At 41.8% G+C, this 24424-nt stretch overlaps 1 protein-coding gene across 3 annotated transcripts in view; it reads left to right on the top strand.

Annotated features, from left to right (window-relative positions):
* NTRK2 (neurotrophic tyrosine kinase, receptor, type 2) overlaps positions 1-24424 on the top strand; it is a 406992-nt gene that overhangs the window by 154387 nt on the left and 228181 nt on the right. The window contains exon 12 of one of the 3 annotated variants that reach the window (XM_010840048.1): positions 12452-17311. The exons of the other annotated variants lie outside the window; for them this stretch is intronic. Coding sequence (XP_010838350.1) covers positions 12452-12489 — 38 coding nt within the window. The 3' untranslated portion in view covers positions 12490-17311. Of the gene's footprint in view, positions 1-12451; positions 17312-24424 lie in introns of those variants that run through there. 3 annotated transcript variants of the gene reach the window in all.

The raw sequence follows: 24424 nt of genomic DNA, 5'->3' as shown, positions 1-24424 counted from the left end.
TTCTCAGAATTAAAAAAAAAAAACAACAAGCAAACAAACCATGTGGAACAATCTGTGGCAGATGGTTATTTCGGCTCTAGGTGAGTTTTTGTCATTATACTCTGGGACGGAGAACTCTGCTTTGTATAATCATCTGTTATTTCAGTGGGCTGCCAGCTAGGAACTAGTGGAGCTACGATGGTTTAGGACAGGAATTTTTTTTTTTTTCCTAGAGATGAACATATAACGTCTCTCTACTGTTCTGTAGAATTTTAGATGCCATGTATAAACCAGTAATCTGACAGTTCAGTTAGGGGTTCGGAGAGGTGAGATAGAATTAGTCAAAACACGTTTGCCCTCTTTTCCAGGTTTAGCTTCCCTTGGAAAGTACAACCATAAACAGCTAAACTATGGTGTTCAGTGCGAGCACAAGTCCCTAATTAATTTATTTTATGTTAATTAAGTTTATAATTATATAGTAAAACATTTACTTTCTCCCTCAAGAAATTGACTGAATCTTCTGAAGGGGCTTTGTGACTGTAATTTAGGTGCAATTAAGTTAAATTTAGTTAGGGTTTGGTTCATTTAGCTACTGCTGGAAGATGCTAGATGGGAGGAAACGAGCAACATCTCAGAGGCAACTCTGGATCTAGAGGGTGTGTGTGTCTCTCTCCTGGGCTCGAGCAGCTGGTAGGTGTCGAGGACAAGGCAAACTGAACACCTATCAAGGTGAGGTTTCCTGTTCGTCACCTACGTATAGTCCTCAGCTGTGGAACTGTAGACTCCTGTAACTGTGGATAAAGGCAAAATATTTTTGCAATTTTGTGTGTGTGTGTGTGTGTGTGTGTGGTTGTGGAGTTGGAACTGAAGTCATGGAATAGTTTTCAGATGTCTTCCATCATGGGTGTGAAATCCCTGAATCCCTCTTCACAGTCAGTGATATCACCAACCAGAGGCCACAATTTTGGCATCAAAAGGCCATTTTACCTCCTGAGAGGAGTGGGATAGGGTCCTTGGCCAGCCTGTGGCTTTGGTGGCTGGCTGTGGTTCAACACAGCCTTCTTCAGCAGTCCTGGGGCTTCTAACTGAGAGGACCACAGTTTCTCAGGAGTGTGAAAATGGACGTTTTGAGCAAAGTTTCCTTCTGTGAGTTTTTACTTAATAGCTTATAATAAAGAATTTGTTTAGGCCTATGATTGAAAATGCAGTTGAAAGCAATCATTTGCAGTGGCTGCTGAGTTGCCTGCAGGATTGAAGTGTCCTGCTTGTGACTGTGAATGGAAATCTGGAAAGTACAATTATTGTCATGAGTAGCATATGATTATCCTAGAGAATAGCACAAAAGCATCCTAGCACACCCCAGTGGTGGACGGACTTCACCTATTTTAAAGTCCCCTTGGTTCTTGAAGCATTTATCTCTTGGTGGATGACAGAAGTCCTTGTTTTGGAAATGAAGCTGGAGAATTTTTTTGTCCTAAAGTGCCAGGCTGAATTACGCAAGATAATTTAAAAGACGTTTTGATGTCCTATCATCACAGTGAAAGGTAACTTATTACTGTATGATCAGTGAGTGAAACATACTTACAATAAGGATTTACCATATAGTACAGGAAACTATAGTTAATGCCATGTAACATGCTATAACAGAAAACAAAAAAGAATACATATTTGTATATATTCATATGCAACTGAGTCACTTTGCTATATGCTTAAACCTAACACAATATTATAAATCAACTGTATTTCAATAAAAAAGTATACTTAAACAAAATGTGATCACTGAGCCCACTTCTGCCTATGTGCTTTTATCTGTAAAATGGAAGTGCTCACCTTCCTTTTCAATATTTAACAAGCAAATGATATTCCGCTTCCCAAAAGAAGTGTTAAATATGACTCATATATACTTGAGAAGGTATAGGGAAATCAGATTTTTATAAATTGAATATTTTTTGCACCCAGTATCTTAGTAGAGTAAAACAAAAATAACCCCAGAAACATAATGGTGAGATAACTTCCGATAAAGTGGAAACTAGATTAGGTTATTAAAGAGGAAATTATATCACATTAAAATCTAGAACATAAGTTCCACTCGATAAACAAAAATAATGATGTCAGTTCTAATGAGGTGGATGAAACTGGAGCCTATTATACAGAGTGAAGTAAGCCAGAAGGAAAAACACCAATACAGTATACTAACGCATATATATGGAATTTAGAAAGATGATAACAATAACCCTGTGTACGAGACAGCAAAAGAGACACTGATGTATAGAACAGTCTTATGGACTCTGTGGGAGAGGGAGAGGGTGGGAAGATTTGGGAGAATGACATTGAAACATGTAAAATATCATGTAAGAAGCGAGTTGCCAGTCCAGGTTCGATGCACAATACTGAATGCTTGGGGCTAGTGCACTGGGACGACCCAGAGGGATGGTATGGGGAGGGAGGAGGGAGGAGGGTTCAGGATGGAGAACACATGTATACCTGTGGCAGATTCATTTTGATATTTGGCAAAACTAATACAATTATGTAAAGTTTTAAAATAAAATAAAATTAAAAAAATAATGATGTCAACATATGCCTCAGTTCTTCCCAGTTCACAGGAAAAAATGAGAGAAGGGCCCAGAGATACAGAGAAAGTAAGACATGAGAGAGAGACAGAGACAGGTTTAGAGAAAGATGGAGAGTCAGAGGCGGAGAAGGCAATGGCACCTCACTCCAGTACTCTTGCCTGGAAAATCCCATGGATGGAGGAGCCTGGTGGGCTGTAGTCCATGGGGTCGCTAAGAGTCGGACGCGACTGAGCGACTTCCTTTTCACTTTTTCAGTTTCATGCATTGGAGAAGGAAATGGCAACCCATTCCAGTGTTGTTGCCTGGAGAATCCCAGGGACAGGGGAGCCTGGTGGGCTGACGTCTATGGGATCACAGAGTTGGACACGACTGAAGTGACTTAACAGCAGAGAGTCAGAGAGAATAAGAGAGAATATATCCTCAAAAACACATTTGGGCATCTCTGAAAAATGAAACAAAAGAAGGTATAAAATTGGGAGATAAACTAGAAAGACTCTTGGCTACACAGCCTGGAACAAGACAAGTGTTTGTGAAACTTCCAGTCTAGAAAGCTTTAAGGAAGGATATGGTCATTAGTTGGTTCAAAGTCATAGTAAGCACTTACCACAAAGTCCTAAATGGGCTCAATGAAGGTGGACCAAGGTCAGGAGAGAGATTATTTCAAATGCAATATATATATATATATATATATTTTTTTTTTATCAGTAGGATAGTTTGAAATTTCCAAGGCTTGGCACCTTGTCTAAATATCCTAATTCTAGTAACTGTACTGAGCTGAGGAGCTTGAAAATGGCTTGGGGAGTATTAGGTACTCATATGAACTCTACTCACTTCAGTATGTTAGATTTATTTCATCACCGTTCTAGAATGGGCAACTGAGGCTCAGAGAGGCCAGGAGAGCCAGGATCCAAGCTCAGTTCTGCTGGCTTCAGGCTGCTTTTTGCTCTCTAAACAGCCATCCTTGTGGTTTTCTTTCAGGCCTCATGCAATTAACAAAGAAGATAAAAACATAGGGAAATTGTACTTACTAAGATTCTGTTACAATGCCAGCTATAAATAAAGTTCTAGAATCTTGTAGAGTTAAACAGTGGATGGTAAGTGGCCGTAATTATGAAGAACGGAAGAACAATTTATAATCCGGTCATTACTTCTATGCCCATGTAATTATACTCTATCCTTTCATCTATGTGACATTATAGATTTTTACACCTTGCTCATAAGGCAGTGCATTTGTCCATCACATGTCCTTTGAATGCCTCTTGTGTTTACGTAGATGATGATTTCTGTTTTGAACTAATAATGTGTGTCGAGTTACAAGGTAAATAGCCTTTCCCTTTTAATCACTTTGACTTACTAAAGAACTTCCTGTAAGGTATGGAAAGCATTCCTTAAAATAATGTCAGATGTTTGGATACACTAAATTTTCATTATAAGAAAAAACCAGAATATATTGTTTTCCCAGTGTCTTGGTTCCAGTTGATTCTTGGCATGGTTGCTATAATTCTTAACCAAGCTGTTATATTTGGTATGCCATGTATGCCATGCATACTTTATTTAAAAAAGAAAATAAACTGTGAAATCTGGTGTGTGTAAAAATGCACTATCTTGAAAATTCAGAGTTTTCTACATGTATAAATTGTACCTAAACCAAGGAAGTATGAAGGGACTTCCTGTGTTACTATTGCATGAAAGAATTGAGGCAGAGAGAATCTTGTCTTTCAGATATAGGTAAATGCTTAAAGCACTGAGGCTGACATCTGTTCCAGCTGCTCTAAGATATTGCTGTGGGGTTAGTCAGGGTTGTGAGGTGGGATGGGCTTTTTCTAAAATGAGCTCTTTTGAGCAAATAAAAATGTCACAATGGTGGAGACTTCCGGAATTTGGGGGTTAAGTCAAGTCAGGGTTCAGCTGGCTATCCAAGTCTGAATGCATATGAAGTCAAGTCAGGGGTTCAGCTGGCTGTCCAAGTCTGAATGCTGTGTCTATGGGATTGATTTTGCACTTTTCATGTTTTCTATTGCAATTAGAGTAGGTTCTCCATATTATCGAGACTTTTTGAAACGGGTCACCTGCGGCTGCTAAGAAGTGGTCAGAGGGGTTGGCTGTGGTATTAACATCCCGGGGGTTCCACCTGATGGGGAAATGCTTTTGGACCATGGATCCTGTTCTTGGTGGCTGGAATGGACTGGTGTTCTTTCAGACTAGTGAGCACGTCTGGGACATTACCTTATGTACCTTGCTAGAGTAAGAGATGACCACTGGAATATGAGTTGGATTCACTGCTGAAGGGTCTGATCTGGGACTTTCAATCTGGTCATGTCCCTCATAGGCTCTCCAAGGGCAGGTGAACCACCTTCCAGACCCCATCGCACCTCAGATGTTCTGGAGGAGAGGCATGTTTTATTTCTCATTTCACCATCATAACTTCTGAGATGATGGAAGTCCTTCTGTTAATGTTATCCTGGAGAAAAGTCCCAGAGAAGAAGGGCACTTTTGAGTGGAGGACCTCCTTCCTGCCCCGTGATAGTCTCCTGTTTCTAAACTCGGGCACACACACTTTTCTGCATAAAAGGCTGGGGCCAGACAAGAATCTTGGAAGCCTGACAGCTTCCTAAATGTGCCTGAAGCAGCCATGGAGGCAGAACTGTAGTCTGGGAGCAGGTCCCTGCGCAGCTGACAGTCATGTCCTTGCTTGTGCGGGCTGGGCAGTGAGGAGGAGGTGGTATGGCAGCAACTTATGAGAGAGGGAACCATCACAGGATTGGGGAGTGGCCACAGTAACTGGACTCCTTGAAGAGCAAGAGTTAAGCCCTCAGGATGTGGCCTTTGGCAATTTCACCTTGTCTGCACTAGAGCATCAAATGCAGTCCACCTCCCAAGATGTCCGTTTCCAGATAGCTCAAAGGCCTTTGTTTTTTGATCCTGTTCTCAGTCGGATTTGGATAATGCATGTTTATTGTAGTCAGAGACTAGAGATTATCAACCTCACTTCTCTTTGTTTTGCTTTCTAGAATATTTGGTGCTTAGCTGAGGTTTCATTATCTTGTGCACTTTGCTAATTGAATGGAGATGAGATTTATGAGGTACCTCTATTCAAGAGAAGGTAATTTGTTTGACCTTCCTCTCTGCTTCATTGGAACCATTAGTAGATCTGACTTTCCTGCTTTGCAGTAATAGGCAGAGACACTGGGCACTCTAAAGACCCCTGATAGCTGCTTTCTTAGCAGGCATCCTAAGTGTTACTAATTTTCAGACTCTGTCGTTGAAGCATTTCTGGGAATGCCTAATCAGAAAGTGGTGGTCCAGGACAAATTTTACTTTTACCTACTCTCTTCTTTGAAGGATCATCTTGAATTTGGACATGGGATCATCGTTCTGCTCTGAGGCCGTATTATATCTGTGTTCACTCTCCAATAATTGGGGCTACCCTCTCTACATGCTTGAGGTCTCCCAAGTACATCAACAGCAGTGCTTTACCTCTAAGTTCTCTTCTTCCTCTTGCCCTTCCTTTTTCCATCTCCTACTTTCATCATCATTATCACCAGCACTATCGTCACCACCATAATCTCCACCGTCACCACCACCACCATAATCTCCATCATCACCACCACCAGTATCTTCTCTATGATCATCACCACCACCATCATCACCATCATCATCACCATCAGACCAGCTCTGGCTGCCCCATGTCCACTTGTTTTCTGTTGCTTATTTTATGCATTATTTACTTTTCTAGAAATTTATTTCCAGATCCATTTTGATCTGTGGGCCTTGGTTTTACCCACGACTGAGCGGAGCTGAGCAACTTCCTTTGTGTATGCTTGAGGTTCTTGCAGGTTTCTGTATTGATAGGTTAATTGAGCAACAGGTTTTACGTCATTTGTTTTCTGTTTGGATACTACATTGTCGTCCTCTGGATTCATATACTAAGAAGAATCACTGTCCGGAGTATTTTGGCAAAAACAAATCTAGACACAAATCTATATTGGCAGCAGCAAGTATGTGGTCTTCTGTAATGAAATTGACAATGTCATGCTTATGTACTGAATGTTTGAGTCACTGGTAAGCCTCTGGTCTGAGAATCATGGAGTAGTGTCTTTAGGAAGATATCATTTCACCTTACAAAGAGTTACCCTATAGATTTTGCAGTGTATGTTTATTGTCCTCAGTCAGAAGGCAAGGCACAGCCCGCAGGAGGACACTAGATTGATTTGGGTATTTCACCGTGTTTGTAGTTCAAGCCTTTTGAGTATTTAATGCCCCTTAAACCATAAACATTTTTTTCTTTCCTACTCTGCTTATGGCATTTTTAAGTTATTCCGCAGATCATTGCAATGGCCTTGGTCTTTGGATGTGCTTCCCATCCTATGTGAAATCCCTGATGTGATGGTGCGTGTGGCCTCGGACACTTTTCATCAGGCCCTGCTGATCAGATCACATCCTCCTTCAAATCATTGAATTTTAATTGTGCAAGAGCTTTAGTTTTCCTTACACATTCAGGTTTTGCCAAGAACTTTGTGTTTCCTGCTTTAATTTTCAGCTCATAACTTAACTTCATTTTATGAAGTCAAACCTGAGCTTTAAAAGCTTTTCTGACTGTCCTCAGCCATTTACTTTAGTTTTTGTTCTTCAGCTAACAAATTGGCAACAGCTTCCTTTTTCCCACTCCCACACCCCATAATTCTGATCATCATGAGAATTAGAATGAACCAAGTCTAGTACTTTTCCCCCAGGAGCTGAAAATGCTTCAGGAGGCACCCACTGGTTCTTGTGTCTTAACTCTGCAACCTTCCATATATTCTGACCAAATGTGTGATTTTATACAGGAAGCTTTGAAGTGATTTGATTAACCCAGTTACCAGTGAGAAGCAGCAGACCCTACACTGTATTGTCTCTCCCCTCCCTTCCATTTTGGTTCTGTTCCCAAGTCCATCAAAGTTCAAGAAAAGTTTTAGACATTACTATGCTATGGCTTGGAATGAATGCTGTCCTTGGTAGCATGAGAGGCAGGCAGGGCATAGAAGATATAGAGACATGCTCTCTACCCTCCTGTGCTTAAAGTCTAGGATGCAGGAAAGTAAACAGAAAAGATATAGAAGTTTAGCAAAAGTACAAAAGGAGAACATGTTAGTGAATGGAAGAGAATGCTGTAGAAGTTAAGAGAGAATGAACTAATTACTCGAAGGAAATGGCTTTTATGCTGGATCTTCAAGAATGGTGAAGGCTTGCTTGGTAGAAGGTGATCTTAGGAGATGTGATGGTGTGTAGATGAAAGGAACGTCCTTGGGAAGGAAACGGGGTGCTTGAAGGATGGTTAAGCAGCTTTTGGAATGAGTGCAGAGGAGGATCTAAGCTTAATTGTTGGGAAATTTTTGCCACAGTTGCAGGTGATACCATTTGTAAAGAGGGACTGACCATCCAGAGGTTCTGACTTTATATTTCAGCTCTCATTCTGTTCCTGGGTGACCATGGATGTATCACAACAGCTATGTGGGCCGAGTGACTCACCTATAAAGTATAATTGAAAAGGCACAAAAGCAAAGGCTAGTTGATGCAACAACCAACAGATACTAAATGTTTTACAAGGATGTCAAGTGAGGACAATCAGGGCTTCAGACCAAGTGCTAAAATAAAACAAAATTGCACCTGGCTCAAGTCTAACTGAAGGAAAGCATTTTACCCCCACCATTTCCTGGACACCTAATCCTATAAGAACACAGGAGATTCTCTGATTTTTACCTGGTAAACATTTTCCAGAAGGCTCTGGGGATGTTTGCTTTGCTTTCCAATGAAGGTGAGCTGCCATTCTGGCACCCTGGCCACCTTGCTGTCTCCAAGGTGGCAGCGTGCCCTGCAGACACCAAGCTGGCACTTTTCTACTTCTCCAATAACAAACGCGATAAGATCTGCTTTTTTAGATTGCAGCTGCATCTTTCTTCCGTTCCCTTAGCATCCTTTAAACTCAGCAGTTTTCCTTTTTGCTTCAGATAAATTGCTGTTAATTTAAATGTACTGCAGATCCTTGCCATTTTATGGCTGATTGCTTCTGAGTAATAGGAGGAAATTGTGTGCATGTTTGAATGTAAAGAAGTCTAAATGGGTCAGAAGCCAATGGTAAAGAAAGCACAGTGCTTCACTGACCTTCAGCCCCCTGGTCCTTCTCTTTGAAGAGGTCGATAAGTGGATCCAGAATCAGCAAATAGCAGAGACCTATCCGGGTTTTTCTTCTCTGCTTTCAACTTGACATCACATTTCTCATTCAGCACCTGCTTTATCCTTGTTCTTATTTAGCTCAGCTAAGTGTAAGCAGCGGTGGCAGAGTTTTTCTAGAATTGTTTTTGATAAAGGAGCTGTTGTCACGATAACTACCGTGCACCATCGGAATTCTGCAAACGCTTCAGAATGTCACATTGTCAAAATATCTATATTTCAGACTCAGAAGCTAGACAGCTCGTTTGGCTGCTAAACCCACAAGATGTTCAGCCATTTGTTGTGGTCTAAAAACTTTCCCCCTCACTAGGAGAAAATAATGATCTATTGTTTTCTATCATTTTGTAGCCCTTTTTTAGGGTTTCTTATAAGATGAGAGGGCACAAGTCATTAGATCTTGGTGGCTAAGTTGGGGTCCTAATTGAAATTTACCATCAACCCTTTGGAAACATGAAGCATTGGATACATTTTCTTAAGGTAGTCAAGTTTTAAATGAAACTAATTTTTCATGAGTTGGTGGTGTATCTTTAGTGTATCAGTGGTATGTGTGAGTATCAAGTATATGGGAAGGAGACTGACTTGCCTTCCTTGAGGTGAGGGGTGGTGTAAGCCATGCTTTACATGCAGGCACTACACACTGCTTATCAGTATAACAAGCTGGCTTTTCATCAAGAAAGACATAAAGTGTGTATTTTAGGGTGGCTTTACTTGCTTTTCTTGCATGGGTGTGTGGAACTGCGATGTGTGTCTTTGAGAAGGACACATCACAAAAGGCAGAGCATAAGAAGGTTACAGAGGGACACGACACGACATCAACTTAAATGAGGCAAGTGCTGTTGCAGCCTGAGCAAATGGCAGTCCAAAAGAGCTTCCATTGAGTCCAGCAAATTGTTTCTCCCAATTTTAATAAATAAAAGAGGCTGTACATTATTTTTTTCATTTTTAAAATGTATTTTTTATTGAAGGATAATTGCTTTACAGAATTTTGTTGTTGTCTGACAAACCTCAACATGAAACAGCCATAGCTATACGTATATCCCCTCTTTCGAACCTCCCTCCCATCTCCGTCCCCATCCCACCCCTATAGATTGATACAGAGCCCCTGTTTGACTTTCCTGAGCCATACAGCAAATTCCTGTTGCTATCTATTTTACATATGGTAATGTAAGTTTCCATGTTACTTTTTCCATACATCTCTCCTCTCTTCCCCTCTCTCCATGTCCATAAGCCTATTCTCTATGTCTGAAAAATGTAAAAAAAAAAACAAACAGAAGAGCCTGTAGTGCGGGTTGGGGAGCTGCATGGTGAGGAAAGTGGCAAATAGAAGCAAATTGGAAGAACAGCCTGGTTCCAATTAAACACTCTGACATCAGTAAACTCTTCAAGTTCTTGTATGGGGTTGGCCCAAAAGTTTGTTTGGGTTTTTCCATCAAATGTTACGGAAAAACACGAACAAACTTTTGGGCCAACCCTATGCCATAAACCCAGTGGAAATAAGGTTTGCATTAGCAGCTTAATCTATTGTTATTTTAATCAAGTAAACCCTTTAAAATTGCATGTTCAGAAAAACTGGTATATCGAATCAACAAATATTTTGTTTGAGGGTGATGTCTTCTGTTTGTATCTCCAAGCTTTTCTTGCTTTTATTGGCAAACTTGACATCCTCATATTAATCCCACTGTTTCAGTGGGAAGGAATCTGAGATCCACCCTCTTGAAACCTGGAAGAGTAGCTAAGGTTAGTTCATTTGGTATTCTCAAGCTACGTACCATAGTCCACTCTTCAACTAGTGCTGCTTGTGTTTGCCTGGAGGCTGGGCTTTTAGAAAGAGACTAGAGACAGATATGAAGGAGACTTAATCAGCATCACTGTGTGCTTCCTAAATTCTCAGTGCTCTGTGGGTGATTAAATCCATAAACGATGTTTGGCATTTGTCCCTAGTTCTTTTCCTGAGACTTGGAAGGGCAGGAGAGAGAAGTGCCATGGAAATTAAGCTCCATAGACTCTTTTAGCGTTGTTGTAAATGATTATACAGCTTGGTGATGGTAATTACAGCTCTGGAGGCAGATGACACCAGCACTTGGCAGACCAGACACCAGGTTGAGGAAAATCGAGAGTCTGGATGGTTGGTTTTAGAAGTGTCTTCCAAAGCTAAACTTGAAAACGTCTTGGAAGCGTCTTGGGGGTTTCTACTATGACATCATCTATTCTTTCACTTATGAAGCTAATGAAGATTCATGCCATTTACTCTCAGAACTCTGTGTAATAAAACCTTCCCTGTTCCTGCTGGGTTTTCACAGGCAAGTTTGGAGAAAGCTTATCACTTCTAAGGTCATGGTAGGGCAGCCACTGCACCAGAGGTTCTGGGAATTTGAGTTCCATCCCACACTAGCTGTCAGAACTTGAGAGGCTGCTCAGTCTCTAGGCCTCAGTTTTCTCACCAGTTAAGCAGGTGTAACAATAGAACCTATCTCCTAAGGTTATAGGGACTTTATTTAAGCAAAGAGCTTAGAAGATACCCTGGCACAAAGTACATTTACTGTGCAAGTGATTCCCTCAACTTTCTCCATCTGGAGTCAATGAAGTATTTGAAGTCAAGGAACTCCAGTTTCTTTATTTTTGCATCATATATTACAGTGTCTGCTATTTGGTTGGCGCTCAGTAGATGTGTGCAGAATTAGTTGATATTAAGTATTATATATGTTTTATATATTATGTGTACTAGATACTACATGTCTTAAATTGTATATATAATGTATATACATACAAATATACTTCATGTTGTATGCTATATACCATATTTTATATAGATTCTACATATGTGCCATAGATATGGTATGGTACTTAATTAAATATATGCAGTTAATTAACTGAGATTCCCAGGTGGCACAGTGGTAAAGAATCTGCTTGCCAATGGAGGAGATGTAAGAGATAAGGGCTTGATCCTTGGGTCAGGTTGGTCCCCTGGAGAGGGAAATAGCAATCCACTCCAGTGTTCTTGCCTGGAAAATTCCATGGACAGAGGAACCTAGCAGGCTACAGTCCATGGGGTCACAAAGAATCAGACATGGCTGAGGGCATACGCACGCACACACATGCACACACTCACACACACACACACACACGCACAATTAATAGTAGGATTCCTAAAAAAGAATCTAAATCCTCACATGAGCTCAATATTTCTCCAGGTGAAGCCAGCCAGTTCTCTGATCTAGCTGAGTAATTAATTAATTATTTTAGACATAATTTGGTTTTATAGGTAGGAAAAGAAAATTAGAATTTGGGTAGATATCTGTTATTGGATTTTATTTTTTCCTTATATGTAAAAACTACCGAGGGGTCATCTTTTACTGTGCACAGATTTCTCCTCCTTAAATTAAGGTGTTAACATCTGAGACAGTTGTGGGTGAAACTGCGTGCAGGAATCCTTTGCATCTCTTTCCTGTGTTTCCTGTGCCATGTAAACTCAGTTTTAAGTCTAAACTAAGCTGTTAGATAATGAGACTCCCATTTTCTCCTGATTCCTGTTTTGTAATTGCATTATCTTTATGTTTTCAAGCATATTCCATGTTGTGTCTCAGTTTTGATGTTTATTATGTTCTTTTAAAAGTGATTGTACTTGCATGTTATTTTCCATTGATTTTTCTTTTGAGCATGACTTATGTTTTATTTTGTGTTTCTTTTAGGTTTTGTTTTGTTTCATAAGATTCCACTGGATGGGTAACTGAAATAAAGGAAAAGACAGAGAAGGGGGCTGTGGTGCTTGTTGGTTGATGCTGCCTTGTAAGCTGAACTCTGGGGGCCGGCATTGACCTTTCCTGGGAAGTGCCTCTTACCTGGGATTTCCTGGTAGATGTGGGTGGTATTTGCAGGAGGTACCGCATGAAGCCCGCGGGTGCCGTGAACTGTGAATTGGGGACACCAATGCAGAGACAGCTCACAGGCAGCTAAGAAAGTCAAGAAAACAAATTAATGCTTCTCTTTTGTTCTCACGATCATTCAAATACAAAGTTGAATTGAAATACTGTCGGATTGTGCTTCTCTTCAGAAAGGTGTGTGCTGTTTGACCGTACTGGAAATGTATTGATTTTCAATGTTGCTGTTTATTAAAGGTGAACTGTAAAGTTTTAAAACAAATCTAAATTTAGGAACAGGTGTAGGTACACACTAAAGAGTGGAATCTCCATTTAACATGAATTTTAGCACTGTTTTCTGTTGTTTAATCAGTACTGAGTTCAGAAAGTTTCACTTTTCCACCTAGAAAGCAGTGACTAAAAGAGTTAAGGGCATATGCTCCATTGCTGTGGGGGCTTGGGGATAGCCTTGGGAGTTTCTTTCCTTCACTGGCTGTTAAGGTCCAGAGTCAATGCAATCAACAATAATGCTTTCCTTAAAGTGTATCAGCAGACAAAAAAAGAAATGGAAAAAGAAAAGAAATAAGCTAATTGGTAGGGGGCTGTGAATTTTGGTCAGCCATAGTTTCAGAAAAATCGGAAAGATGTAAAGTATATACATATGGTGCATATGCCCTTTTATTTGACCTCTGTGATCCACCTGCTTTTTAGAAGTTTGCCGAGTGAGACGGCCGCAGCATCTCACGCTGTTCCCATGACAGAACTGTAGCTTTTTGCTCTGAAAAGGCCTGCGAGCTGAATGGCTGGCCTGCTGTGAGCAGGAGACCACATTCTAAGAAGGGTAGTCCCCTACAACATACTCCACTCCACTGGGTTTTCCTGAGCTGGACAGCTCTTCCTGACCCCAGCAGCACACAGGTGGCAAGTCACTAATGAATACGTGCTTTATAATGCCCAGCTTCAGTGCTGCAGGGGCAGCCTTCGAGTTACAGAATTCTGCATCCCTGCCTTAGTCTTACGTGGACACCCGTCTCACGCACGTGGCCACCACAGTGACCTTTGTGTGCACTTCGCTTAGTGTGCACCAGGCGGGATGGGACCCCTGTGAGGTTTGGCTGCTCCTGCCTGCCTCACACCTTTCCTGTCGGGGGAACTTCAGAGCCAGGCCCGGAGCATCTTGTTTGAAAACACAGTTGGCTCTGACTGTTCACACCTGCCCATAGATGTCACAGGTGAATTGGAAACTTACTGACATTTTTGAAAAGCCCTTTTGGTGGGGGTGGGAGGGATAGTTACTCAAGTTTTGCAGTTCAGCTTTAAGGTTTTATAGATTTTTAACTGGTCCAACATATTCAGAAACATTGTTTTGAATCTGTGTAACCAAGGCATTAATCTCAACAAACTGGGATCCATGTAGGCACCACTTGATATAAGTAGATTTTCCAAGATGAATACTTTATACTGTATCTTTTACATTAGCCACAATATGTGTTATTGCTTGACGCGAACATTTCACGGAGTCCTATGGATTACAGCATTTGACTCGGCTGCTCAGTACCCCTGCCTGAAAGAAGGGTGGTTCCTCCAAAGCAGAAACAGGTTGCTGTTCTCAGAAGTTGTGTTTCCCAAAGGGTTTTTGAGTGTGAGGGCAGCTGACCCTGGGCAGGGGGAGGTCTAAATATTCTCTGAATTCCCATTTTCTCGCTCACTGTTGAATGACAGTTCCTGTCACTACTTAAATTTTGATCTTTCCCAAAGGTGTCAATTTACAAAAAGGCCAGCTAATTGCAGAAATCCTGACCCCAGAAAGAAAAATGAAATTCAAACTGAGAGCCTGTCACAGGCTGTCAGGATGGTCAAGGTTCTTAAATATCGGCCATTTGGTGCAATTTTTTTTTAAGTTTTTATGTTATTCCGTGGAGTCATAAAGAGGCAATAAACTCTCTAAGAACTATTTTATAAGTATCCCAGACCTTAAGAGAGAGAAAAAAAAAGAATATTAGTCCTCAATAGCTAAAAGAGTTGCAGCTAGATTCTTGGAGAAAATGGAGAAAAGTGGACAGATAAGGCAATTGAATCAGTCAAAGAGCAGTTGACATCTCCTAGGGAACAATGAAAACATCAGGCTATTAGAAAATGGTTTCAGTTGGTCTTGTGTTCTTTGCTTTTCTTTCTTTATTTTTTTTTAAAATCCCTAAACACCTCCATCAGTAACCCAACTTCTCATTCCTGTACTCCAGACCACCCCTCTCATTCTTTGCTTTTGATGTCCCCTGTAAGAAATCTTTTTTGAGCATCCTAAAGGGATGTAGCATGCATTTTTCCATCATTATAGAAAGAAAGGCCGCAGTTTTGCTGAAGTCAAGCCCATCGTCCTCCAACAAGGATGTGGCATTTTAGTGCCAGGCAGGTATCCTAAGTGAACAACGTGGGCCAGCTGAGTGAACACCATCCCCTCTAGAGGGGTGGCTGTCACCCAGACCAGCCAACTCCTGCCTCCCAAGAATGACAGCCCAGATTTCCAAACCTTCTGATTCTTTAAGAGAAACTTAAAACCTGGATTTTTTATGTGAAATGTCTCTATTTTTAAAAAGTTGGCTCAGTTATTTTTAAAACGTTATGTAGGCCAACAAAACATGTCTGTGGGCTGCCAGTTTGTTACCCTGGTCTTAAAGCAAGATCATTGTTCTTTCACTGTATCCAGTGAGAGATGGGAAAGCATAGGTTCAGATGGGACAGCACACAGCCCCTCTTCATTGGTTTTCCTTAATGTACTGATACAGCCTGTTGGTGAATGCAAAGCAGGTGTGTCCTCTTCAAGAGGTGTGTCTCAGGTCCTGTATCTTGATTCAGGTCCCACTGAGACTCGCCCAGGCAGCTGAGAGATAGAGGAATAAACTCCCACTGTCATCACATGATACATCAGTCTGAGACTAAAGGAGATCAATCTCTTAACAGGAGGAATGAATCTCCACATACTTTCATGGATTCAGGGGTTTTCTCTCCTAATCTCCAGCAGGCACTGGTTTCATTTTGACCCACTGAATCTTCTTTCCAAGAGAAAGGAATAGAAATCAGGCATGAACAATCCCAGCCCCAAGCCTGCAATGCAGAACCCAGGATTCACTTTTGGCTCTGAACTCTCCCTCCCGCTCCTCACCCGGCTTACACCCCACCCCCCAACAGTGACCAGAGGCCATCAGGATTCAGCCATTGGATGAGTAAACAACTCAAGGAGTACAGGCATGAATTCAGGCCAGGGGTGAGGGCCAGCATGATGCAAGCTCTCTTACTTTTTCTCTCCTCTTTTTTTTTTCTTGATTCTGTTAAAATCTCTGATTTTTTTCCTCTCTCTCCAACACTCTAAATTGACTCCATGACAGAAAGTTTATTTTTATTTGCTCTATTGGTTACTTTGCACACACTTTTTTTTTTCATTGCAAATGGAATCGAAGCACTAACTGCGACCAGTATTAACTCTTTTCTAGCTCTCCAAGATGATTTATGCTTTCACTTGCTCCATTGCTTTCTGTCTAGTGCCCCCTCCCTTGGTTTTCATCTGATTTCCTCCCACTACAGTAGAAGCTCATTCCATCTTCTTTTGTCCAGACTCAAGGTAATAGATTCCGTAAACTCCAGGGTCTTCACAGGGTTGCTGTATTCAGCCACGTGGGCTGTGCCATTCCTCGCTGGTGAAGGTCAGTGGACCCCCAGGCTTGTGCCACGCAGCAGTCTGTATTCCAGGGAAACCACGACAGAAGTAGCCATTCCATTAAGTACGTTCTGCTATGTCCACATACCTACAGTGCCTATAAACCATGACAGGTCTGTTCAAGGACACCTGGGAAGGTTAAGGACCCTGCTGGACAGGGCAAGGATACAATTTTCTGTGGGGTGCTGCCAGGCTGAATTAAGTTAACAGACTTCCTAATCCAGAAAGTGATATGAAAACAGTTGTCAGAGAAGGCAGTTTTCAACTCAAGTTAGCCCATTTCCTTGTTTTGGTCTTCAGGGACAAAGGGACCTCCCCGCCATCTAATTTTGACAGTGAGATCACCCTGAGTTGAATACAAACTAATGTGGTTTGGAGCCTTGGGCTGGTCGTTAGTATGCACCCAAGATGGCTTGACGTTGGCTATGTCAGGAGTCTTAGTTTCACAGAAAAATAAGCATGTGAGAGGTAAAGGAAAGCACAGAGATTTTCACCACCTTTAAAATTCACCACCATCCATTTATGAATGGAGCTTCTATAAACAGATATAAAATAGCAAGAGGTTCTATTCACAATGTGTATGTATTTCAAATCATCACACTGTACACTTTCAACATCTCACAATTTTCTTTGTTGATTATACCTCAGTAAAGTTGAAAATACAAAAAAAAAAAAAAAAAAAAGAAATGGAAAAAAATAGCAGGAGACTCCAGAGAAAGACAGATCTTTGAGTTTCACTCATGTCATGTTTAAATCCATTTGCTGTAATCCATATAGGCAGCCTGTGAATCATTCTCATGCCCTGTTTTGTTCCCCATAATGTTCCAGGTCTTAAAGTCATTTTTCCACATTTCCTGTAAATAATGGATAATCATTTTTATTTTATTTTTAAGTACTGTTTTAACAATGTGGATAGACCATAAATGTACTTGCTGAATTCATTCATGTTTTTAACAAGTCAATAAAGTTTTGTAATTCATCTCCATGTGTCTTGCATTCTCTGTAGGGACTTGTATATTTTCACCCCCACCTGCTTCAAATACATACCATCACCTCATGTGTCGTTGGTGGTGTTCAAAACTAAAGGTGTTAGAAGAAGTGTGAGAAATGTCACTGGAGTGTGGAGGAGTCCCAAAGCCCCTGTAGATTCTGAAATAAATCTCTTCTAAAACAGATTTTTAAAAATTTCAATCAATGTGAGTTGCACATTTATGGTTTATTGATTCTTGCATCAGATATATTTTCATTGGCTAAAAGGCAATCCTAAAATACAGCAAGAAGTTTAAGGGATTAAAAAGATGAAACTTAACATCCTGTGGGAAAGTCCTTTGGAATGACTCACATTCCTACAGGAGGTATTCTCAGTGCTCTGTCCCTCCGTTCTAACTGACTTTGTGGTCAAATGAACCTGATAACTTGTGCTATGAAGGAGGGAGGGAGACAGAGAGGAAGACAAGTGGGCACGGAGATAAGGTACCATCTTGAATCTTAACTGTGAGCATGGTGCCCATACTTCACACCCCTTTGGTCTCCATTTCCTGCCTGGCCACACTGTCTTTTCTCATTTTCCCCTTTTCAGATAGGATCTAAAATCAAGGTCCCCAGCTTTGAAAATTTGAGATTGCTTTCACTTTCTTGTAACCTTATAAGTGTTTTCACTCTAAATTGATGACTTAGGGATTGGAAAAACAATATGACCTGATGTCATACATACTTATTGAGCCAAGTATGCCAACCCCCTTCAAAGAACCTGTTTAGTGCTGGTGACTTGTGTTTTTTCTAAGGCACTTTTAAATGTGCTGAGCTGAGAATAGGTTTTGATGGTAATTTGAAAGTTGTATGGTAATCTGAGGTAGTAGGCACTGGGGGACTTTGCGAGTTTGAATTCCAGCTCTGCTCACAGACTAATTGACCTTGGGAAAGCTACTTCACGACTTCATTCCTCAAGAGATGAGGATAATGTTAGCAGTATCTCCCCACTGGGCTCCTATGAGACCTAGATGATGTACTTGGCATGGGGAGAAGTACTGGGTATCACTAATAATAATACTTGAAAGGACATGGGTTTGCACTGTGCTTGGGTGTGCCTCCGTAAATGCCCTGGATTCACAGACTCACTTGCTTGTATGGGTCATTCAGCAATTGCTTGGGTGAAATAACAGAGTCCTTATGAAGGGGCGCTTCCCTCCCTGGGTCGTTTTGGATGTGGTCCAAGCAGGGATCGCCACGCTGGAGCTTTCTCAGGGGTTCTCCTAAATCTCTTCCTAGATTCCTCTCCCTGCCCAGGTGACTTTTGCATATTGATCACAGTCAGATTTGATTTTGATAGAATAAGAGGTCATGATCTGTTTGGGCCTGCATGCATGCATGCTGCATGCTAATACATCCATGCTAAGTCGCTTCAGTTGTGTTAGAGTCTTTGTGACCCTATGGATTTTAGCCTGCAAGGCTCCTCTATACATGGAATTCTCCAGGCAAGAATACTGGAGTGGGTTGCCATGCCCTCCTCCAGGGGATCCTTTTGACCCTGGATCGAGCAGGTGGGTTCTTTACCACTAGCGCCACCTGGGAAGCAATCACATCCTGTATCCTTAGCCTACTTTCTTTTTCTTCATAGCACATAGGTGGCAGCCAGTTCTTAGCACCAATCGTGTTCCTATGGAACTGGGATCTCAGCGCTGCCAGATCCTTTATTTACCAAAAGATGTCACTGTGCAGGCTTTTTTTTTTTTTTTTTTAATTGCAAAATGTTCCAATTCTTAAAGAGCAGCTACAAATTCATGCCTTTGCAGAAAGAGGGTGCTGACCATGTAAAACATTCCAGGACTACTCCCTGGCTGTCAGTTTTCGGCCTCTGCCTTTATTCTCCTGACTATGGCCTTCTACAGATAGGGAAACTGAGACCTGTGTAGGACAAAGGACTGTTTTCTCAAAGCGACCCAAGCCCCAGCATTTCCTTGTGTGAGGGGGCAGGGTATGGTTAGGAGGAAAGGGGATAGGAAGAGGCCTGTGGGACCGCCCCCCACCCCACAACAAGCATCTCCACGGTCCCCTCATTTCCTAGTCCTACTCAACTGGGCCTCTATGTGTGTTACCCACTCAGTCGTGTCTGACTCTTTGTGATCCCATTGAGTGTAGCCCTCCAGGCTCCTCTGCCCATGGAATTCTCTAGGTGATAATACTGGAGTGGGTAGCCATACCCTTCTCCAGGGGATCTTCCCAATCCAGGGATCGAACCCGGGTCTCCAGCATTGCAGGTATACCATCTGAGCCACAAGGGAAGCCACAGTTTGGGCCTGTTTATTATGATTATTCAATGAGTTCAAGTGATGCTCTGCAGTTTGAGGATTCTGGAAGAAAAGCATTGAAGGTCATATCCCAAATATGGTTTTCTTCTTTGGTTTTCACTTTATTAAATTTCACTTTATAAAATTTTCACTTTAAAAATTTATAATTTTTCATCATTTGAAGGGGTTCCTCCATTATCTTTAACTTTTAAATTATCTATTTGAAAATCTTTGGCTAAGGATAAAAACAACAGAAAAATTGGCTAAGAGATTGTTTGAAAGGAAAAACTTGTTTCAAGTTCCTTTAGAAACAAGTGTTTACAGGCAATGGGTTTTCTGACTCCTGATGTAGTTTTTCATAGTAGCTGTAGCAGGCAATACAATTGGTCACATTTGGGGTAATGACATTTCATTTATTTAAAAATATTTTGTAATTTGGGCTTTTCTTTTCTTATTAAATCATTTTAAATAAGTGGTACTGAAGTTTTACCAGCACATAATTTAAGGTATTTTTACAGTTGTTACTATCTTTTCTAACACTTTTTAAAGCAGTGTTTATCATTGGATCTAAAAGGTAGATCCAATGATAAACAGGTATCAGGCTAATAGGTATTGGTTTCCAACCATGTGCCAAGCACTATTTTAAGTGCTTTGTGGTTCTTTTAACAGTCTATGAGGCAGATGCTAATATTGCTCCCATTGGAAAGGTTAGGAAACTGAGGAACAGAATGATGAGGGGCTTGTTCCAAGTTACCTCGCTAATGAGGGGGAATGCCAGGATTTGAATTCAGGTAGACTAACTCTGGGGGGCTTCCCAGGTGGCTCAATGGGTAAAGAATCTGCCTGCAACATAGGAGATATAGGTTCAATTCTGAGTCCAGAAGATCCCCTGGAGGAGGGCATGGCAACCCACTCAAGTATTCTTACCGGGGAAATTCCATGGACAGAGGAGCCTGGTGGGCTACAGCCCGTAAGATAGCAAAGAGTCAGACGTGACTGAAGTGACTGAGCACACACACAGGCTAACTCTGAGAGTTAGTGCTTGAAAGAGCTAGTGGGCTTGGGCTGGGCCCTTGAGGAGGGTCAGGACTGGAGTGAGGCTAGCCAGGTGGCGAGGTCACCCTCAGGGCTGTGCAAAGGCCCAGTGGTCACTCCTACAAGCACTAGCAAGTGAGCAGAGATTATTGTTGTCCAGATGCAGAATAGTAAGGTTAATTGAAGTCACAGGAGAGGCTTTATCCCAGTCAACACCGCACCCCCTGACCTGTCTCCCTCAGTAATTCATGCTGCTCACAAAGTCCTTGCCAATCTTGACAGTACGTGGCACTGTAGTGAACTTGACACTCGCTTTCTAAATTTCACCTTATGAAACAGAAGTTGCATCCAGTATGTATCCGTTGCTAATTAGCTATTGAAAACCCAGAGTGTGTTTGCCTTTTCTCCATTGTACCTGAAGATGGATTTGTTGACTTTGATCATTCTTTTTTTTTTTTAATTCTGAAGTGAATTTTCTTGTTGCTCTGAATCTGGAGCACTTCCTATTCATATGAAGCAGTTGCTTGGGCTTCCCTGGTAGCTTAGCTGGTAAAGGATCTTCTGCAATGCAGGAGACCCCGGTTTGATTCCTGGGTTGGGAAGTTCCCCTGGAGAAGGGATAGGCTACCCACCCAGTATTTTTGGGCTTCTCTAGTGGTTCAGATGGTAAAGAGTCTGCCTGCAGTGCTGGAGACCTGGGTTCGATCCCTGGGTTGGGAAGATCCCCTGAAAGAGGGCATGGCAACCCACTCCAGTATTCTTGCCTGGAGAATCCCCATGGACAGAGGAGTCTGGCAGGCTACAGTCCATGGGGTCACAAAGAGTTGTACATGGCTGAGCAACTAAGCACAGTTCTCCAGTGAGGATACGTGAAGGTAGAGAAACCACTTCAGTGAAGATGCAGGTCGGGGATGTGAAGGGAAGGTTTGCTTGAGAACACATCCTGCCACCTCCATGGAGAGGGTCTGGACTTTGGGACAAGGTGTTGGAGATGGCTGAGCGGTTTCTTGCCTCAGAGACACAAGACAGAGCAGCATCTGAGCCGCACGGTCATGTTGCTGCTCCTGTCCCTGAATGTCCTGTCCGCAGCCAGTGTCTGAGACGGACTGCCAAGGGCACATGCTAATTTTCCAGTCATTTGGTCAAGTCCCATCTCATATACCACAGACCCCGGGGCCTGTGTTTACTGAATCAAAAATCTCTGCTCAAGCATAAACTAATGAACAGACAATTCTCTCTTCTTTTAACATTTTTACTGTGTTTTGGAGGAAGAAGGGCAAAGCCTCTTTTGTGTTGGTTTGCCACCCTTCTATCTCTTTCTACTAGTTCTCATCCTATAGTAATTAGTCTTGCTGAACTGATAAATAAAATGTAGATTAGATTGCTTTATGGATTAGAATTCAGCTTCAGGTAAGCTCACACAATTTCTCTGAAGACCCTGGAGCTGGGTGGGAAGCACAGAGGTGCTAGCACTATTTGGACTTTCGGGGGAGTTCTAGGTTTTTAACATGAACTATGAATCCTGAACTAAGATAGTCTATTTCCCAGATGGCTCAGTGGGTAAAGAATTCACCTGCAATGCAGGAGATGCAGGAGACTTGGGTTCAATCTCTGGGTCAGGAAGATTCCCTGGAGGAGGAAATGGCAACCTACTCCAGTATTCTTGCCTGAAAACTCCTATGTGTCCATGCCTGCCAGAGGAGCCTGGCAGGCTACCATCCATGGGGTCGCAAAGAGTCAGACACGGTAGGTATTGCTGAGTAGTAATAATAGATAATCTATGAGGGTGCTTCAGGATATTCAGATATTACACTCTGAGGAAATATTTCTCTCTGCATTTACCTAGGCTCCTGGATTCGGGGGAGGCCAACTACCTCTCTATGGCCCTCTTGCTCTAAATACTGTTGAGTTTAATGCTGGTGAGCTCCTTTGTCCCTTCAACCCTAGAGGTGGGAAAAACTTCCCTCTGTGGTCAGTCTCCATGACTTGCCACCTCTTGTTTGTCCCTTTAACCTACGCAAATGTTTCTACATCATCCCTATATTTCTTCATGTGAAATCACCTGGGGTGAATTTTTTTTCTGTAACACCACCCCACTGAGATCTATATATGAAAGTGAAAAGTGGAAGTGAAAGTCACTCAATTGTGTCTGATTCTTTGAGACCCTGTGGACTGTAGCTTGCCAGGTTCCTCTGTCCGTGGAATTCTCCAGGCCAGAATACTGGAGTGGGTAGCCTTTCCTTTCTCCAGGGGATTTACCCAACCCAGGGATCGAACCCAGATCTCCCACATTGCAGGCAGATTCTTTACCATCTGAGCCACCAGGGAACTATCAGTAAATTCTTTAATACATTTTCTTGTTTTATCCTAGCCAGATCCTATTCAAAATCTGGTAAGTATTAATCATCAATTATAGATCAGACATGAGCCAGGCACTGGGAAGATACCACAGTTAGCAAAACAGACGTCCTCTTTGACCTCCTGGGCCCTGGTTATACAGTTAGAGTGTCTGCAATGTTGACACTGTTATCATGCATACTTTGCAAGAGGGAAAAAAGACTTGAAAAGTTAACTTGTCCAAGGTTCCACTAATGAGATCTGTCTGCCTAGGAATTCATGCTTCTGGCCCTCACTCTCTGAGGACAGTGCTCTTTTGTTCTCTTGAGGGACCCCGGCTGCAAACTCTGAGAGAGCCCTGAGACCTCTGCTCTTCACCTTGGTGGTGCTAATTCTTTTTGACCTACTATAAATTTGTGAAAGGTGTCCCAGCTCTTGGTACCTATTTTGTCTCTCTTTTTTCTTTTCCTTCTTCTTTTTTCTTTTCCTCTGGCTGCCTCTCCACCAACATAAACACACACAGCTATGCTTTATCTATTCTTTAATTTTAACAGTTAAATTTTAAATTTACAATTGGTTGGGTGGAATACGTATTTGAAAAGTGAGATGGTATGTGAGTGAGAAAGAGGAAGGAAGGAAAGACGTAATAATTCTCTCTCTCACACACACACACGGAAAAGGAATATTGCATATGTTAAGCTTTGTTTGATTAAATTAGAAGTTAATTCCAGCACATTATACTATTATCACCTCCCCACTGCTCACTGGGATTTAATGCTCCTTTAGAAAACTTTCTGTATTGTATTTTTTGCTTTTTGTTTTTACTTCCTTATAAATAGCAAAAAGTTTTGCTGAGAAGTTATTACAAATCCCAAAAGGTTGGTGTTCCATTCTGAGCTCCAAGATATAAGGATTGAGTGGATTCAAACTTGGCCAACTTTCTGACTTGGCAAGTGCTTCCATCCTTATTTATGACAGCTTGGAAACTTCCATTTTCCAGGGCTTATAAGCAATGTTGCTGATTTTGCCTTCCTTTTCTATTTTGCTGTGAATTATGAAATAACCAGCCTGAAGGTTAAAACATTAACCCTCTTAGCAGCCTAAGTGTGTGTGTCTGTATGTCTGGCTGTGTTCTTTCTTTCCTTGGTTGTCAGCCACATTTACATTTTCATGCAGGCAGTGAACTTCCCTTTTCTGCCTTTCCACAAAATGACAGTCGGAAATGCTGAGGTCTGGGGTATGGAGAATGATAGGCTTGTGGTCTCTATTGTGGCCACAAAGGACTTCTTGGTCAGCTGTTCTCCAAGAGACTATATCTCATCCTCAAATGGCAATTTAAGGGCTGGGACTCCAGAGCAAGACAGGTAATCAGGAAAGTCTCAGGGAGTTTTTCTGAGAGGTATGAGTTGGTTGTGTTCTGGGGATCTCCCTGCC

The sequence above is a fragment of the Bison bison genome, unplaced genomic scaffold, assembly GCF_000754665.1.
Source record: "Bison bison bison isolate TAMUID 2011002044 unplaced genomic scaffold, Bison_UMD1.0 scf7180017864141, whole genome shotgun sequence".
NCBI classification, from domain to species: Eukaryota; Metazoa; Chordata; class Mammalia; order Artiodactyla; family Bovidae; genus Bison; species Bison bison.
The sequence above is the reverse complement of the archived record's forward strand: the minus strand, read 5'-3'. Positions and strand labels throughout refer to the sequence as shown.